General features: G+C 46.7%; 1 protein-coding gene across 4 annotated transcripts in view; it reads right to left on the reverse strand.

Moving 5' to 3' along the window:
- LOC118368422 (ral GTPase-activating protein subunit alpha-2-like) overlaps nucleotides 1-19,926 on the reverse strand; it is a 140,461-nt gene that overhangs the window by 4,496 nt on the left and 116,039 nt on the right. For 3 of the 4 annotated variants that reach the window (XM_035752496.2, XM_035752497.2, XM_035752498.2), the window contains one exon: nucleotides 7,360-7,484. In XM_035752496.2, coding sequence (XP_035608389.2) covers nucleotides 7,360-7,484 — 125 coding nt within the window. Of the gene's footprint in view, nucleotides 1-1,801; nucleotides 1,843-7,359; nucleotides 7,485-19,926 lie in introns of all 4 variants that reach the window. The other variant, XM_035752499.2, reaches the window with a different exon arrangement.

A 19,926-nucleotide genomic window follows, 5' to 3' on the forward strand; every position in this document is an offset into this window, starting at 1 on the left:
AAGAGCAAACATATTTTGCGTACACCCCCCAACGCATCTTAGCGATGCCTCAAGTTTAAACAACTTTCCTGCTTTGGCCAAGATGGCATCTGGTTGCCTATTTTCTTTCTTCCACTTTTTTCTCTCCATCTTTCTGAAGCATCTCAAGTTCCTGCAGCTAAAAGGGACAGCAGATGGCTGCAGTAACAGACACTCAGCTCAGCGGACACAAGCATCCCTGACTTCCACTCAGTCAGAGGGGGAGGGGTTAAGGGTGTGTGTGGGTGTGTTAGCAGAATGGATCTTCATGATGGATGTGAAAAGAACAGAGGAGGGCTGTGAGTCGACGTAGGGGCAGGCCTAAACCAAGTCCAACCCTGCAGCCCCACTTCCAACTCCAGAATTCCACTAGCTTCCACTTTGACCATTCCACCACTTGAACTTCCCCGCTGGCCCTGCCACGCCCCACCCTCTCGTATAGTTGTTGGATAATGGGGAGGGAAGTGGCCCGCTGGGCCACAGATAAGATAACCCTCTCAGGTAAAGGCCTCCACACAGACGTTACATTTACTAGCCCACCAGCATGCTACCTACAACCCACCCATGCAATGGACACCTCTATAGATTGAGTGCTCGGTTTAATACCCATTAACAACACACTCATGCTTGGTTCAAATTGCAGCAAAAATGACACAAACTTAAGTTGATTATTAAAATAACACATGCATAATATATCTGCAGGGTGAAACAAAAATCTCCCAAGACTTCAATTGGCCGGTATCTGACTGGTTCATCGTAACACTAAGACTCAGAGCAACCAAGGTAATTCCTCTGAGCTCCCCCTTAAAAGGGATACTTTGGGATTTTGGCAACTTCCCCTGAGTCAGATGAACTCAGGGATACAATTTATGTCTCTGCATCCAGCATTAAGGAAGTCAGAAGTCGTTTGGCAAGCCGGTGCAAACTAGTGTTACCATCGACTTCCAGTCGTTGCAATATCTACTAGCATGCTAGCAGTTTCCATAGACGTCCAGTCTTTGTGCTAACGCCAGTTAGCAATTGCGCTACCGTTAGTTAGTAACTTCCTTTAAACTGCCTGCTGAGACATAAAACTGGTCTCCACGAGTTCATCTGACTCTGGGGAAGTAGATAAAGGGCTTTATTGCCAAAATCCTGAATTATCTCTTTAACAACTATCCTGAGAGAGGCCATGATGGGGCAGAGACCTGCACAGGGTGCCTTTAATCAGAGATCCTTTCATAGAAAGAAAAAGAAAGAGAAAGAAAGAGAGAGAGAAAGAGAAAGTGAGAGAGAAAAAGGAGAGACAACACCCCCCACCCCAAAAAAAACAAAAACAAAGGACATAAATGGGCCTCATCCCCATCGGTCCCCTGCAGCAATTCAAAAAAAGCTTAAATGACAGACGTTTTCTTCCAGTAGGGCAGGTGTTAGTATCACATTCTGCCCCAGGCGAACAGGGGAGAAAAACAGCGCTGGGGAGATAAATATAAAGGCGTGACATGCAGAAGCTTAGCCAGAGAGAAGAGTGGCTGTGTTGCTCATGCTACTACTGAGGTGCTAATTGTCCCGAACCGTGCAGCGTCACTCGCAATTACGCCTGGATAAATAGAGAACACAATCCCCATATAACGTCATATCAACCCCCCATACAACTTTATGTTAACGTTCCTTTAAAAAGTGGTAGTTGGGTAAATAAAGCATGTTAGTACCAAATAAAGGAGAAACCAGAGATGAGTGAACGGGTGAGCGAGGGTAGGCTCTAGGGCGACACACAAGCTTCCGGCCGGTGCTCGGGGCTTACCTTGTTCAATTACTGTAATGACACCTTTAACATGTTTTAATCTAAAAGAAAAACAGACAGTAGAGCGTCACATTAAGACAGACAGTCACCACAACACAGCCCTGCTGTAGATCGACAGACAGTCACCACAACACAGCCCTGCTGTAGACCGACAGACAGTCACCACAACACAGCCCTGCTGTAGACCGACAGGCAGTCACCACAACACAGCCCTGCTGTAGACCGACAGGCAGTCACCACAACACAGCCCTGCTGTAGACCGACAGACAGTCACCACAACACAGCCCTGCTGTAGACCGACAGGCAGTCACCACAACACACCCCTGCTGTAGACCGACAGGCAGTCGCCACAACACAGCCCTGCTGTAGACCGACAGGCAGTCGCCACAACACAGCCCTGCTGTAGACCGACAGGCAGTCGCCACAACACAGCCCTGCTGTAGACCGACAGGCAGTCGCCACAACACAGCCCTGCTGTAGACCGACAGGCAGTCACCACAACACAGCCCTGCTGTAGACCGACAGGCAGTCACCACAACACAGCCCTGCTGTAGACCGACAGACAGTCGCCACAACACAGCCCTGCTGTAGACCGACAGGCAGTCGCCACAACACAGCCCTGCTGTAGACCGACAGGCAGTCGCCACAACACAGCCCTGCACCGACAGGCAGTCGCCACAACACAGCCCTGCTGTAGACCGACAGGCAGTCGCCACAACACAGCCCTGCTGTCACAGGCACAACACAGCCCTGCTGTGACCGACAGGCAGTCGCCACAACACAGCCCTGCTGTAGACCGACAGGCAGTCACCACAACACAGCCCTGCTGTAGACCGACAGGCAGTCACCACAACACAGCCCTGCTGTAGACCGACAGGCAGTCACCACAACACAGCCCTGCTGTAGACCGACAGGCAGTCACCACAACACAGCCCTGCTGTAGACCGACAGGCAGTCACCACAACACAGCCCTGCTGTAGACCGACAGGCAGTCACCACAACACAGCCCTGCTGTAGACCGACAGACAGTCACCACAACACAGCCCTGCTGTAGACCGACAGACAGTCACCACAACACAGCCCTGCTGTAGACCGACAGACAGTCACCACAACACAGCCCTGCTGTAGAACGACAGACAGTCACCACAACACAGCCCTGCTGTAGACCGACAGACAGTCACCACAACACAGCCCTGCTGTAGACCGACAGACAGTCACCACAACACAGCCCTGCTGTAGACCGACAGACAGTCACCACAACACAGCCCTGCTGTAGACCGACAGGCAGTCATCACAACACAGCCCTGCTGTAGACCGACAGACAGTCATCACAACACAGCCCTGCTGTAGACCGACAGACAGTCACCACAACACAGCCCTGCTGTAGACCGACAGACAGTCACCACAACACAGCCCTGCTGTAGACCGACAGACAGTCACCACAACACAGCCTTGATTGGTAAATGATTTCTGTAACTACATTGCATAGGTTGGTATGACTGATATTATAAAATAAGAATATGTTGGGCTGAATTATGTGAAAAGCTCCTGAACCAGTTAAACACCATGAGATTGAGATCAGTGTTAGAGGAAAAAAAAGGAATATTACCATATCTGTGTTTTACAACTCATTATAAACCGGGTGGTTCCAGCCCTGAATGCTGATTGGCTGAGAGCCGTGGAATATCAGACCGTATACCACGGGTATGACAAAACACGTATTTTTACTGCTCAATTACATTGGTAATCAGTTTATAATAGCAATAAGGCACCTCAGGGGTTTGTGGTATATTGTCCAGGCACTCCGCGATGCATCGTGCTTAAGAACAGCCCTTAGCCGTGGTATATTAGCCATATACCACAGTCCCTCATGCCTTAGTGCTTAAATATACCACGTACTAATGAAACAGTGCTTGTGTATGTGTATATGATAACACAATCTGCACTGAAGTACATACAGCGTGCTGTCCCGTGAACAAACAAAAACCACCGACCAAGTTGACCTCTCTGACACATGGTGAAAGCTAGAGGCTCTTCAGTAGCCAACCAATGCAGTTAAAGCAGAGGTAGAAGGGGAAAGCAGGTGAAGAGCTGTCGTCTCCAGACAGACAGTGGTTTAAGGGTGAGAGAGGGAGGCCTGTCTAGACTCTGGGGAGTTGAGAGCTCTTCAGTTTGAATCCATTAGCAGTTGGGTCTCATGAGAGAAGTTGTTTACCTCTTTCAAAATCCACATTTATTCAACCCGTTGAATAATCATGTGTAACTCCAACTTCCCATGTATTGCAGCCAGTGTAGAACTTCATAGGAAAAGGCACAGTCCATAGGCAAACCAACATGCCAACAAACACTCAAACCACATGAATCCAAATCTAGACAGACAGAGCACAACCCTCTAATGAGTGACATTGCAGACCCTCAGTGCGGAGGATGACAGCAATCTACTGTGTGTTATAAGATGGGTCATGCAGGAGGAGGAAGATGGGGGGGTGATTGAGATATGGCGTAGCTGTGGGGTCAGAGGTGAAGGACAGGTTAATGTTGCTGGTGGAGGGTAGACAATGGGCATCCAGCTTGGCCCAGGGGTACTCCACGTCCCAAACCATCCCCGGTCAACACCTGCACGCTGCCCATCATGGATGACATGTTAGTGGAGCAATGAGCCAAAGCAGGAGTATTGACAAGCACACACACTGCAGCAGCATATGGAACGACAAGCACCACAATAGATTCAGCTGCGGGACGATTTCCTCTTAAAACGCACTGTCAGGTGGCCAGAACCTAATTACAAATCATTTGTCAATCGCCCGCAAGAACATATATACTGTGTGCACAAAACATTAGGAACACCTAAACAGAACAGCCACAATTCGCCGAGGTATGGACTCTACAAGGTGTTTAAAGCGTTCCACAGGGATGTTGGCCCACGTTGACTAATGCTTCCCACAATTGTATCAAGTTGGCTGGATGTTCTCTGGGTGTTGGATCATTCTTGATACACACAGGAAACTGTTGAGTGTGGAAAAACCCAGCAGCGTTGCAGTTCTTGACACACTCAAACCAGTGAGCCAGGCACCTACTACTACCCGTTCAGAGGTACTTAAATCTTTTGTCTTGCCCATTCACCCTCAACGGCACACAGACACAATCCATGTCTCAAGACCTAAGAATCCTTCTTTAACCCCGTCCCTTCTTCATCTACACTGATTTGAAGTGGATTTAACAGGTGACATCAATAAGGGATCACAGCTTTGATCTGAATTCACCTGGTCAGCCTGTCATAGACAGAGCAGCTGTTCATAATTTTTGTACACTCAGTGTATGCTGAAACATTCATTTGAAACCTTACATTTCTGTACGATCACTTATATCGCTCTATTATGCGAGAGAATACTTTGGGGCAGATTTCCTAAATTAAAATCACTTGGAGAAGATTTGCTGGTGTTTTTAACGGTCTTATGTCCAACAATATGTTGTTTTTCCTTGTTCAAAAACTTGGTGGGCCAAATAAAATAGGGTACCCCGTATTAGAGGGTAGTACACAGCAACGATACACTAACAGGGAGAAAACTATAGAAGGCTGTTGTGAGGATATATTAGTGACCACCTGTTGATGCATAGAACCATACACAGGATATAAACATGCCGTATGTTATGAACATAAATGTGTTGCACATTATCCACACTACTGCTAGAAATACATGAAAATATGGTGGACAAAAAAACGACAATTTCAAAACAACTTCTCAGAAAATACGGGAATGCCTGGTTTATCACTGGAAGAAGCTGCAAGCACCTGTGTGTTCATTTTTATTTTACCTTTATTTAACTAGGCAAGTCAGTTAAGAACACATTCTTATTTTCAATGACGGCCTAGGAACAGTGGGTTAATTAACAGCCTTGTTCAGGGGCAGAACGACCTTGTCAGCTCGGTGATTCGATCTCGCAACCTTTCGGTTACTAGTCCAATGCTCTAACCACTAGGCTACCTGCCGCCCGTATGCGTGTGCGTGTACTACTAGGACTTAACCTCCCCCTTGTTTAAAAGATTACCAGGTGAAGACCGCATGCAGACCTAGAATGAGTCCTGAAATTGCCCTGCATCTCTGTGGCGTGGAGCTGTGCCAAGAAACAGTTGACGCAGAGGGCCATCTGATTACAAACCCACTGTGGACAAAAGCCTAAATCCTGGACACACACAAATGTATGCATACACCACACACACTTTTACATAGACACACAAACAGAAGCAATAGCCCAAAAATTATGTTTGCCCATTTATTTCTATATTTCCACTGCATTAAAGAGGGTTAGTATATTAAGTCTTGCTGTTGGCTGCTCTCAGCAGACACAGCTGATGCACAATACTGTGAAACCAATCCTTATTTAACAATATGAGAAAATAATGGTTTATTGTCTGGCCTCTGCTCCCATAATCCCAATGAGGAGCCAACCAGGTATCCTACTCCTGCCCCACTACAGAAGAGCCCACTGCTGAAATAACCCAAACAGCAGAGGATAGACATGACCCGGCGCTGGGTAATTACATGTCTTTTCTCCATCACTCTCTCTCACTTGCTGGTTCAATCTCTCCCTGTCCGTTTACCTCTGCCTTTCTATCGCTCCCTCCCTCTTCCTCCCTCTCCCCGAGGAATAGTCCCTGTTTAGTATTCTGGATGATAAAAAGGTCAATAGAGGTCAGTTTGGGACTTCTTTTATTTTAGAAAATATTTATTTGCACCAAAGTGAACTATTGATAGACAACAATACAGATAAACAAATAAAAACAGTGTGCAGGTGTGGTTGGGTGCAGACTGTAATTATGTTAATAGACCTGCTACCCCCTGCCTCCGCCAGTCTGCTTATCAACCCTGCCTTCTGGGGCTGCTTGCTGAGATCTGGACAACGCGCACACACACACACACACACGCACACGCAATAACAGATTCAGTTATCACAAAGTAGAACAGCACAAGTGTCCAGTTTTATCATTGCTGTATCGATTGGATGCTAGTGGTGCTGGTGTTGTTGTTATAGACCCATCAGATCTAGGCCAGGCAGGACAGGAAGAGGAGACATTGTTTAATGAAGTCCCCCTCCCTCTCCTCCTCCTGACCTCTGGAGGACAGCAGTGTGAGCCCTCGACTGTTCGTTACTACACATCTCTGGTACGGGGACGGAGGCTCCGATAAGAAGAGTCCGATCACATACACTTGGCTTGACCCACATTCAATCATGTCATATGTATATTTCGATCAGGCTCATTACATGAGAGGGAGACAAAACCCAGAAAAGAGGAGGTGAGATGAAACGGTACACAGGGAGACAAGGAGCAGGGCCCAACCAAGTTGTTGAGCCACGGGTGAAGTCTTTGATGCTGCTGCTCAGACAGTGGAGAGAGATTGGCCCTGTTGCCATTGATATTCATCAGAGTGTGGGTGTGAGGAGACAAGGACCAGGAAACAGAGATGGAGGGGCCTGAAGAGGGCTAACAGGTGTGCTTGTGTGGAGGAAGAAAGGAGGAAGTGGAGGAAGAGAGGAGGAGAGCATGGGATTCTTACCTGTCCCACTCATTGGGTAGTAGCTGGGTGAAGGGGAGAAGACCTGCGAGGCAAAGTCCTCAAAGGTCATGACCTCCCGGTGGTTCTGCACAATGGCCTCCAGGTACAGCGCCCGCTCCTCATAGCTGGGGTCAGGGTTAAGGAAAACCAGAGGAAGAGACCAAGAAAACGGATCATTTACAGCCCAATGAAATCGAAACAAAAGTGCTAAATTCATCAATACAGGAACTTAGTCAATTAAGACAAAACAACCGGTGAAGAAAACCCATGGCACCGTCACATAATAGAGAAATGAGCCTCTCTGACCAACAACAGTAGCAGACACAGACAAAAGGCAGCATGAGTAGATAGAGGAGTAGCAATAACCAGACCGTTGGAGGACACTCAGCCTGGCCACGCAGCCACAAATGGGAAAGCAGTCACCAAATAAAAACACTACAGGCATGACCCTCCTCTCACCTCTCCTTGGCCTAGTGGTTAGAGCATAGGACTAGTAACCGAAAGGTTGCAAGATCCAATCCCCGAGCGGATGAGGTAAAAATCTGCCGTTCTGCCCCTGAACAAGGCAGTTAACCCACTGTTCCTAGGCCGTCATTTAAAATAAGAATTTGTTCTTAACTGACTTGCCTAGTTAAATAAAGGTAAAATAAAATAAAAATCCTTGGGCACTCTAATAGAACCCCTGCTGGAGGCAGAGAGATGCTTTCGGACATCCCTCCCACTCTGGCACTTCTCCAACCCGTCAGGGAGAAAATTGTAGACATTTCAAATTCAGAGTGGCAGGCAGGGAGAGCAACCTGGGAATATGGTGCCGGATGGATACAGACAGTCAGGATAGAACATAAAGGGCTCAAAATGCTGCTCTCTCTCTTTCTGTGTGTGTGTTAGAATGTCACTAGCTATGCTAGCTGTAGGTTTCAGCCTTTCCTTCTAAATAACTGCACCTAACAAATGGTTATTCAGTCACCACGTCAAGAGTCGACCCAAACAGGCATCTACTACAGCCCCCGACTCCAGGAACCTACTGGCCTCATTCCGCTCTCATTAACAGACTGCTGCTTGTAGTAAGTGTTGCTAGGCTGTTGCTAGGGCCCATCTGCTTTGGTAGAGTGTTGGTGAGAAGAAGGGCTGGCACTGGTAGTGGATGTTACTGGGAATGTGTATGGGCTGGACTAAGCTGGGTTGGCTAAAATGGAATGGACTGGGCACATGCTGGCACAGCAGGGGTTGAGGCAGGCATGACGAATGGCTGAAAGGCAGCCGTTTCAAACTGGGGCTGACGGGCACCTGAGCCTAGGGCCTGGGCCAGCCTGAGGACAGGCAAGCTGCTCACCACACGGTGGGAGGGAGAGAGGCATGGAGAAAGAGAGGGAGATAAGCTTCATTGGTGCAGCAAGTCTGTTCTAAATCCATGGAGTAGGGGCAACACAAGGGCATGGGTTAAGATCACCTGAGCTGTGTGTGAGGCTGCCAGTAAAGATAGCTGTGAGGCTGCACAGTGATCTTTTACCTGCCTCCAGATCCCGCTGATTCAACCAGGAGTGGGGACACAATAGAGAACATCACAGACTTTGCTGCCATGGCAACCCAGGTCACAGCACAATGTGACGGGTCAAATCCCAGGTTTTATGAATGTACGTTGGGGGGGGGATCTGTAAATCGAGAGAGAGCGAGCAAACGAGCGAGAAAACTCCAGTCCACTGAGCCAACAGAGCCATATGGTTGTCCATTATCAGAGATGCAGATGACTGTGTCCAGGCCTATTACTGAGATTCTTAGAGCAAATATTGACTCCAGCTGGGGTGGTCATCCACTCTCCTCTGACACACCTCTCCTACACTCTGTCGATTCCTCTACCCACTATAACCAACGGGGAGAGAGAGAGAGAGATCAGGAAAGAGATGGAAAGAGAATCGACTGAGTGCATTCAGTAAATGCACGGCTTCTGCGGATTTGAATCTTGTAGCACAGATATCCCTAGAAAAGCTCAGATACAAGGTGAGTGTTAATGTTGAACTAGAGACTCTATTTCTATGGTTGTCCCCTCCCTCTGTCTCTGTCACTAACGACTATAGGCTTGGTACAGGATGTTCCCCTACATATGCACAAAAGCTGTTCCTGCTTGCCGAGCACCCAGTAATTAAATCAAAGGACAATGACGGAAAAAGCATGTCCACGTCGTATTCGCCAAACCCACTGACCCTTCCCTGGGTGACAAACATGCGGCCTCTCTCTCTCTGTGGCAACACATATCTGTTAAGGAATTACCTCTTCAGGTGGAATGGCCATTACCCGAGAGATGGCTATGTTGTATGTTATTTATCATTTACTGATAATGTACCTGGCGGCTACTGTTGGCCTCTGGCGGCTACTGTTGGCCTCTGGCGGCTACTGTTGGCCTCTGGCGGCTACTGTTGGCCTCTGGCGGCTACTGTTGGCCTCTGGCGGCTACTGTTGGCCTCTGGCGGCTACTGTTGGCCTCTGGCGGCTACTGTTGGCCTCTGGCGGCTACTGTTGGCCTCTGGCGGCTACTGTTGGCCTCTGGCGGCTACTGTTGGCCTCTGGCGGCTACTGTTGGCCTCTGGCGGCTACTGTTGGCCTCTGGCACTCAAAACCATTAGGCTATACTACAGGGACCTTGCCAGGATGAAAACAACAATAGGTTTCCGCAGTATCAACGCAATACAAGTCATCCGTAGAATAATTGTCATTTCACAGTTGAACTGTTAAGTTAAAAAAAGAGTGGTCGAGAGGCTTCCAGAAGCATATTCCCCCAAGTTCCAAGCAGCTGCACATTCCCATTAGGGAGAGGAGAGGAGTGGGAATATCATGTCTGTGAAGCGTGTCAGAACGCTGCGTGAGCAACTGACAAACCTCTTCAGTCAGACGAGATTGGAAACAACCTGTAACGTAAAATAACACTCTGACGTCACTCGACAACAAGGTCAGCCTTTAAAAGAAACTGTGAGAGGAGAAATCACAAAGGTATTGGTTATGACCCAAAAAAAGCACATTTGAAATCCACTTGACAATGGTAATGACAATGTAGGCATTTAGTAGATACAAGTCACCCTCCAGCTCTATAAAAGCCCATCCCCTAACTCTGCCCCCATGGTGCTCACTGGGACAAAAGGCAGTGACTTATGGCTCAGATAAAGCCGGTGTGTGTCTGTTGGGTGATGTGAATTGTACACACACCACACATGGAGCCTCCACCTCTGGCACTCTTATAAACAAGCCGATGTGTGTTCCCTGAAACAGAGGTCACACACAATAGTGCATGTGTGCGTGCATGTGTTAATGCATGCTGCATATGTGTGTGTGTGTGTTTGAGCGTAATGTCCAGATGGCAGGGTGGCCAAGGGGGAATCCAGGGTCAAGCGCCTTTATGGAACAAAACCAAGGTCAGGCAGCAGCAGTGGGCCATGTTCAAGGTGAATAGGGCCTCAGATGGCTCTTAACAGGCTGCTCTGGCCCAGGACCCCTACACCCTCTCTCCCTCCCTCCAGAGGGATCCGTCCTCAGTATCTCTCTGCACTCTCCCAGTCCAGAGGGACTTATATTGAACCTCCGCGAATCCCCCACGCCCCTGTCCTCTCCCTATCAGGCATTTCAGACAGACAACTTTGGGATGATACATTTTTGTTTCCCCGCAGATTATTTGGAAACTGTACAAAACAGAAAGACCACAGTCGTGGCCAAAAGTTGAGAATGACACAAATATTTATTTTCACAAAGTCTGCTGCCTCAGTTTGTATGATGGCAATTTGCATATACTCCAGAATGTTATGAAAAGTGATTAGATGAATTGCAAAGTCCCTCTTTGCCATGCAAATGAACTGAATCCCCCAAAAACATTTCCACTGCATTTCAGCCCTGCCACAAAAGGACCAGCTGTCATCATGTCAGTGATTCTCGTTAAGACAGGTGTGAGAGTTGACGAGGAGACAAGGCTGGAGATTACTCTGTCATGATGATTGAGTTTGAATAACAGACTGGAAGCTTCAAAAGGAAGGTGGTGCTTGGAATCATTGTTCTTCCTCTGTCAACCATGGTTACCTGCAAGGAAACACGTGCAGTCATCATTGCTTTGCACAAAAAAGGTCTTCAAGAACTTCAAGGAGAGTGGTTCAATTGATGTGAAGGCGGCTTCAGGGCGCCCAAGAAAGTCCAGCAAGCGCCAGAACCGTCTCCTAAAGTTGATTCAGCTGCGGGATCTGGGCACCACCAGTACAGAGTTTGCTCAGGAATGGCAGCAGGCAGGCGTGAGTGCATCTGCACGCACAGTGAGGCAAAGACTTTTGGAGGATGGCCTGGTGTCAAGAAGGGCAGCAAAGAAGCCACTTCTCTCCAGGAAAAACATCAGGGACAGACTGATATTCTGCAAAAGGTACAGGGATTGGACTGCTGAGGACTGGGATAAAGTCATTCTCTCTGATGAATCCCCTTTCTGATTGTTTGGGGCATCCGGAAAAAAGCTTGTCCAGAGAAGACAAGGTGAGTGCTACCATCAGTCCTGTGTCATGCCAACAGTAAAACATCCTGAGACCATTCATGTGTGGGGTTGCTTCTCAGCCAAGGGAGTGGGCTCACTCACAATTTTGCCTAAGAACACAGCCATGAATAAAGAATGGTACCAACACATCCTCCGAGAGCAACTTCTCCCAACCATCCAGGAACAGTTTGGTGACTAACAATGCCTTTTCCAGCATGATGGAGCACCTTGCCATAAGGCAAAAGTGATAACTAAGTGGCTCGGGGAACAAAACATCGATATTTTGGGTCCATGGCCAGGAAACTTCCCAGACCTTAATCCCATTGAGAACTTGTGGTCAATCCTCAAGAGGCAGGTGGACAAACAAAAACACGCAAATTCTGACAAACTCGAAGCATTGATTATGCAAGAATGGGCTGCCATCAGTCAGGATTTGGCCCAGAAGTTAATTGACAGCATGCCAGGGTGGATTGCAGAGACTCTTTGCATCAACTTCATGTAATTGTCAAAAGCCTTTGACACTTGTGAACACTTGTAATTATACTTCAGTATTCCATAGTAACATCTGACAAAAATATCTAAAGACACTGAAGCAGCAAACTTTGTCGAAATTAATATTTGTGTCATTCTCAAAACTTTTGGCCACGACTGTATGTGCTAGCCTACCTATTGTATTAAAAGGACATCTTTGCTGCATTATTCACACCCTCAGAATCCAGTAGCCTTCCTCTCTAGTTGGGCTTGCGAGATCAAGAGTGCCTAGTATATGTGTGTTCTCAATGAAATAGAGTAGACCGACTATGCACGGGCAGAGAATGACAGGCAGTTATCTTTCCAAAGAAATGTACTAAAATAGGAATAGGCTATAGTTTACTACAGTGTCTGTACATAAATATTGATAATGGAAAGTGGAGGACGTTCAACCAACCTTAGTCGAGGTGCAATCCCACATTTTTGAAAGTGCAAGTGTCCACTCATCATTATTTTCTCTTTTTCTCCCCAATTTCGTAGTGTCCAATTGGTAGTTTAAAAAACACCTTCTACACTTCTGCTACTCTCTGTTCATCATATACAGTGGGGCAAAAAAGTATTTAGTCAGCCACCAATTGTGCAAGTTCTCCCACTTAAAAAGATGAGAGGCCTGTAATTTTTATCATGGGTACACTTCAACTATGACAGACAAAAAAAAAAAAAAAAATCCAGAAAATCACATTGTAGGATTTTTTATTAATTTATTTGCAAATTATGGTGGAAAATAAGTATTTGTTCAATAACAAAAGTTTCTCAATACTTTGTTATATACGCTTTGTTGGCAATGACAGAGTTCAAACGTTTTCTGTAAGTCTTCACAAGGCACCATTGGTTAGAGCCTGTAAGTAAGCATTTCACTGTAAGGTTTACGCCTGTTGTATTCGTCGCACGTGACAAATAAACTTTGATTTGATTTAAGTTAGTCTTGTCCGATCGCTGCAACTCCCGTACGGACTCGGGAGAGGCGAAGGTCGAGAGCTGTGCATCCTCCGAAACACAACCCAACCAAGCCGCACTGCTTCTTGACACAATTCCCACTTAACCTGGAAGCCGACCAAACCAATGTGTTGGGGAAATACGCAAATTGGAGTGGGTCTAGGGTTTCCGGGATGGTGGTCTTGTTGTGAGCCATGACCAGCCTTTCAAAGCACTTCATTACTATCAACATGAGTGCTACAGGGCAGTAGTCATTTCAGGTTACCTTCGCTTTTTTGGGCACAGGGACTATGGTGGTCTGCTTGAAACATGTAAGTATTACAGACTCTGTCAGGGAGAGGTTGCCAGTTGGTCTGCGCATGCTCCGGGTACACGTCCTGGTGATCCGTCTGGCCCCGCGGCCTTGTGAATGTTGACCTGTTTAAAGGTCTTGCTCACATCAGCTACGGAGAGCGTGATCACACGGTTGTCTGGAACTGCTGGCGCTCTCATGCATGCTTCAGTGTTGCTTGCCTCGAAGCGAGCGTTAAAGACATTTAGCTCATCTGGTAGGCTCGCGTCACTGGGCAGCTCGTGGCTGGGTTTCCCTTTGCAGTCCGTAATAATTTACAAGCCCTGCCACATCCGACGATTGTCAGAGCCAGTGTATGTTATGTTTACACATTTTGATATTGTCTATAGGGCACACAAATGCTGGCACCATGGCTGGCAAGTGAGCTGTGTCACATACGCCTAAAATAACTTTGCGGGACTGAAGTTGGGTTCGAGAGCGGTTCTTGCTGTAGCATGTTTGAGTCTGACAGAAAGCCAGGGGAGCGGTATGAAAAGCTTCGGTAGCGGGCGGGAGAGAAATGAAGAAATCAGTCCTGTGCAGACCTCTACCTTGCACAACATCAATCACACATAGTGCTCTACACACAGAGTAGGGAGAGACATACACATACATCGCTGGGATTATCATTCATACCGGCCAAAGGACTAGGATTATTAGTTCACCAGAACAGCACAAGGACAGACTTAATGGATAGCAGTGTGAAAACAAGTATTTCCTTTTCTTTCAAGTGGTACTTCCAGAGGACTGGAAAGCAGCCCTCATCCTCTGAGAATTGTACAAAGCAAAAGGAAATGTGGGATGGGAGCTGGCAGTGTGAGAGTTCAGGACACACCAAGAGGTTAATCTGTCCAGAGGAGAAAAGGGCTTTAAAACCCCATCCTGAGGTCTCCCTCTCACAGGCTAGACAGGAGCAGTTATAGAGTGAGAAATGATGCTGGCTCATCTAACCAATAGGCGGCGCTATCACCGGTCCTCGGTTGGTAACCGTTCTGTGAGCAATCAAGAATGTTGAGTATTGTCTCCATGATAGATAGACGTGTAAAACGGTTCCTAATAAATGACAAGTAAAGATTACATCCTGTGTCCTCCAATTATATGTTGGTGTATTCAAGATACTACAGCCGGCGACAAGGCAAAAATCAGAAGTTTTCGATGAGACTACGGAGGTCGAGTTGGATGGTGAAACTACAGTGAGTGAATATTAGCATGCTAGTTAGCTAGGAAAGGCTAAGCTAAGCGAGTGAGAGCCATCGACGTGGGGAAGCTAGGAAATACTTTGCCTTCTCTTTGGCAGCAGTGACTGGACGACGGACAGGATGGCAGGCACAGTAGGATCGGCGGCACCATTTGACAACAAGACACATTTGTGTGAAGAATATTGTGAAAATCTCAACATTCAAAAAACAAAAATAAATGTGGCGGAGCTAAGGAAGCTAGCACAGGACTGTAACTATGGAGACACCCTCACAGTGATGCTATGTGACTGATTAGTATGTGGGGTAATGAGGATAAGATACAGAGGAGCCTTTTATCTGAGGAGATTTTGGACATTTGACAAAGCACAGAATTACAGTCGCAGACAAAATGAGCACGAAGGCTCCTATAACGATTCGAGCGGGGAGAGAAAGACATTTGAAAAATGCTAATTTCATATAGGAAGAGGAAGAGTGTCGTGGGGATGTGTTTACTATTCACAACACGGACACTAACCATTACTAAGGTACCTCCGCTTAGACCGTATTTTTTATTTTTTATTTTTTACCTTTATTTAACTAGGCAAGTCAGTTAAGAACAAATTCTTATTTTCAATGACGGCCTAGGAACAGTGGGTTAACTGCCTGTTAAGGGGCAGAGCGACAGATTTGTACCTTGTCAGTTTGAACTTGCAACCTTGCGGTTACTATTTAACAGTACATGGGATGAAAAGTGAAATAAGAAACAGATACTGGCTGTAGCATAACAATAATGTCAGAGTCAGAGTATGCTAGGCTAGGGAAGAAAGCAAAGGTTCCAGAGCCAGGTACATGTTTTATCAATCTGAAAACGTATACAGGACAGAAAGTGGACATTGTAGGATCAGCTAATGTGAAAGTTGAACACAAAAGAATAGTCAAATAGTTGTAGCTGGGTCAGGACCAAACCCGCTGGGGCGAGGGTGGATCACCATGTTGGATGTGGACTGGCATACCATGAATATGATGCTTGACAGCAAAAGATGCTCTACAGGAGGTGTTAAACAAACATGAGGAAGTGTTCAACGATGAGTTGGGCACGTTGAAAGGATTCAAAGCAAAGATGCATGTATCAAGTGATGCCACACCCCGTTTCTTCAAACCAAGGTCAGTACCATTTGAAATGAAAACTAAGATAGATCGTTGCCAGGACAACAAAGTCATGGAACCAGTGAGGTTCTCAGACTGGGCAGCACCGTTAGTCCCAGTGTTAAAACCAGACGGTACAGTGAGATTTTACCGTTACTTTATAGTCACCACACAGAGTGTCATCACTAGAACAATACCCAATTCCTAAAATGGAGGACATGTTCACGTCCTTAGCCGGAGGAGAAAAATTTCACCAACTAGACATGAGTCATGCTTACCAGCAGATTGTGCTAGATGAAGATTCAAAGAAATATATGTCACAGTGAACATGCACAAGGGACTGTTCACATATGCCAAGTTCCCATTCGGTGTCAGCTCCAGTCCCGCTATCTTCCAGCGCACTTTGGAGGAGACTCTACAAGGGATTACCCAGTGTCTCTCGATGATATTCTCCTGACAGGAAGAAATGATCAGGACCACATCCGAACAGTGGACAGAGTGTTACAGCAACTGGATGAGGCTGTGCTACGCTTCAAACGGAGTAAGTGCAGCTTCGTGGAGAAGGAAGTGACATTCCTAGGCCACAGGGTGGACACTACTGGATGGCATCCAGTGCCAGAGAAAGTAAAGGTGGTGCAGGACGCACCAATGCCTACCACAGTCACAGAACTGAAATCGTATCTGGGCCTATTAAACTACTATAATAGTTTCTTACCGAATCTGTCGACACTATTGGCTCCTATGCACAAGCTGCTGAGGAAGGACACGCCATGGTGTTGGCGCTCAGAACAACAAAAGGCCTTGAAACTGTCAAAAGAACTGTTGCAGTCGAGCAGAGTGTTAGTGCATTATGATGAAGGAAAATAACTGATACTTTCCTGTGATGCCTCCCCCTACGGGGTAGGGGAGTTAATGTCTCATTGTTTGTCGTTTCAGACAATGCTCAGTGCTTTGTGTGTGAGAACAGTAAGGAGTTCATGACAAAGAATGGAATCACACACGTCACTTGGGCACCACACCATCCTGCGTCGAATGGTTTGGTAGAGAGAGACGCTCAGACATTCAAAGAGCTAATGAAAAAGAGAGCAGGTGACTTGTTGGAGACAAAACTGAGCAGTGTTAATTAGCCAACGCGTCACGGCCCACTGGACTTTTACCGGCTGAGATGATGATGGGGAGGAAAGTTGAGGTGCACGTTAGACCTAAAGAGTAAGGTGCAGGCTAAGCAAGCAGGACAGAAAACGTAGCATGACAAACACTCAAAAGATTGCAGTTTTGTAGTCGGAGACTCAGTGCATACCAAGAACTTTGGGTGTGGACCTAAATGGATAACTTGGTTAGTTCAAGAAATCACTGGGTCTGTTTCATACACTGTGATAGTGGGGGATAGTAGAGGAGTACGTAGGCATGGTGATCCAGAGCCAGTGACATGCAACACAAAGCCCAGTCCAGCAGGCAAGGAGTTACCACAGGACACAGGTACTCCACGGCCACCAACGGACAATGCACTTGTTAAATTAAGGAAACCAACAAAGGTTCACCTAGAGGGGAATTGCGACACACTCAAAGAGTTAGGAATCCTCCAGCTCATTTTGGAGAGTTTGGAAAGTAATGGATATATTTGTTTCTCCTTTAGGAAGTAAGGTAGTCTACCCTTGCTTCCAATAAACAAAAGTGAAATGACAATGCAAACATTGAATCAGTTGTTCAGTTCATATAAGAAACACACTGTAAGGTGATGTTATTAATGCTAAGTGAAGAGATGACATACCAGCTACAATGAGAATGGTTACGGTTATTGGAATACTCATACAGTAGGTGTTAGATCTGAAAATGTTAAACTAACCAAGAGTTAGTTCAGATTTATGGGGGAAGGAGTGTTGGAGTGAAAAATGATGCTGGCTCATCTAACCAATAGGTGGTGCTATCACAGGTCCTAGGTTGGTAACCGCTCTGTGAGCAATAGAGCTAGTTGAGTACTGGTCTCCATGATAGACAGCAGTGTAAATCAGTTCCTAATAAAGGACAAGTAAAGATTACATCCTGTGTCCTCCAATTATATGTTGGTCTATTCAAGATACTACAGGACCCATACAGGTCAATTAGCTCCACTCAGAGCCTGCAGTGGGGAGCCCATGTAGTGGCCAGAGTCCCCTCAACCTGACTTGACTGGGAGCCAGGTTAGAAACATAGGGCTCCAGGGCAGGAGCCTGAATGAGATCAAGGATCTTGGCGGCCAGGCTCTGGCCTCTCTCTATGGGGAGGAGAGGCTGTCTTTGCTCTGAGTGGTACGCATATCACACTCCGCTCCGAGCTGCAACCCACACCCCACTGAGCTGCTATGATACATGTGAAGGATTGATCCAAGAGACACTCAACTAGCCTCTATTTAAGCAGTCAATAGCCACTAGGTTTGGTACCATTTCACTATCCTTTAAAGTGACCTTTCACCATCTATTATTTGCATTACCTCCAGTATTACACTCTACCAACAAGGCAATTAAAGAATCGCACAGAGAATTCAGTCTTTCCTACAACACTAGAGAGTAAGTAACTGCTGAAAATGAAGAGCCAAGGTTAATCGTGCTGGTATAAAAGTCCTCTTGCTAAATGACCTTTCGCAGTTTGGCGACGGGGTAGACTACCTGTGGGTGCTTGACCCCCACTCTCACCCTCTCTCGCTCAGATCTGCCCATTAATCTCCCAATCAGCTTGACCTTCCAGAGGAGAGGAGAGGAGTGTGGGGGCGGCCACCGCATTTACTAGCAGCAGTCACATAATCGGCCCGTTAAGAGGGGAAAAAGGCCTGATACTTCAGCGATGTTAGTGCCGCATGAACAGGAATACCACACACACACACACACAGACACAGACGACTCCTTCCTCCTGAATTAAATGTACCACCCCTATCCCCCTACACACCCACCATCCATTAGTCAAAGTGGATTATGTACATATCTCATTAATTTGGTCCTGGCAGGTGTGTATGACATTGCATGAAGACATTCAAATTAATAAAGTGTCAAGGTGTCATCTCCTAAAAATAAATGGTGTGGAGAGGAGGAAGAGACACCAGCCATTACACAGGCATAGTGTAGTAGAGAGATGCTTAAGAGAGAGGGAGTGAGAGTGATAAGGAGAGTGAGGGAGAAAGAGAGAGGGAGAGTGCAGGTGTTGATTGGACAGGGGCTGGGCGGTGAGTGCCAGGCAGGCCAGCGGTACTGGTTGTCACAGAGCATGCCAAGGTGTGAAGCTCGTCCCAGTGGAAAGCCCCAGATGTGTGAGGTGATTATGGGGAAGAGGGACAGAGAGAGAGACATTTCAAATGTCTATATTCGTTTAAAACTTTTGTGAGTGTAATGTTTACACATTTGTCCCTTGTTAATTACCCTTTTGTTTACTGTTTCCCATGCCAATAAAGCCCTTTGAATTGTCAGAGAGAGAGATGAGAAAGAGAGAAAGAGCTGTCACATGTTGGGTCTGTACATTGTCAATGGTAAGTTTTGTGGAGACTCCTATGGTAGGTACACCTACAGCTAATCTCTTGGCAGTAGTACTGTAGATTACTTTTTGACTGACCCGACCGAGTGTCTGTCTGAGCGTTCACAGTCAGCCCACTGACACCCCTATCAGATCATAGTAAAATCAGTCTACTTTAACTGATCAATACTCAATCATGAGGCATCAAATTTATGTATTAGTTATTTTACCAGGTAAGTTGACTGAGAACAAGTTCTCATTTGCAGCAATGACCAGGGGAATAGTTACAGGGGAGAGGAGGGGGCTGAATGAGCCAATTGTAAACTGAGGATTATTAGGTGACCGTGATGGTTTGAGGGCCAGATTGGGAATTTAGCCAGGACACCGGGGTTAACACCCCTACTCTTACGATAAGTGCCATGGGATCTTTAATGACCTCAGAGAGTCAGGACACCTGTTTAACATCCCAT

This window comes from Oncorhynchus keta, chromosome 35, assembly GCF_023373465.1.
Source record: "Oncorhynchus keta strain PuntledgeMale-10-30-2019 chromosome 35, Oket_V2, whole genome shotgun sequence".
NCBI lineage: Eukaryota > Metazoa > Chordata > Actinopteri > Salmoniformes > Salmonidae > Oncorhynchus > Oncorhynchus keta.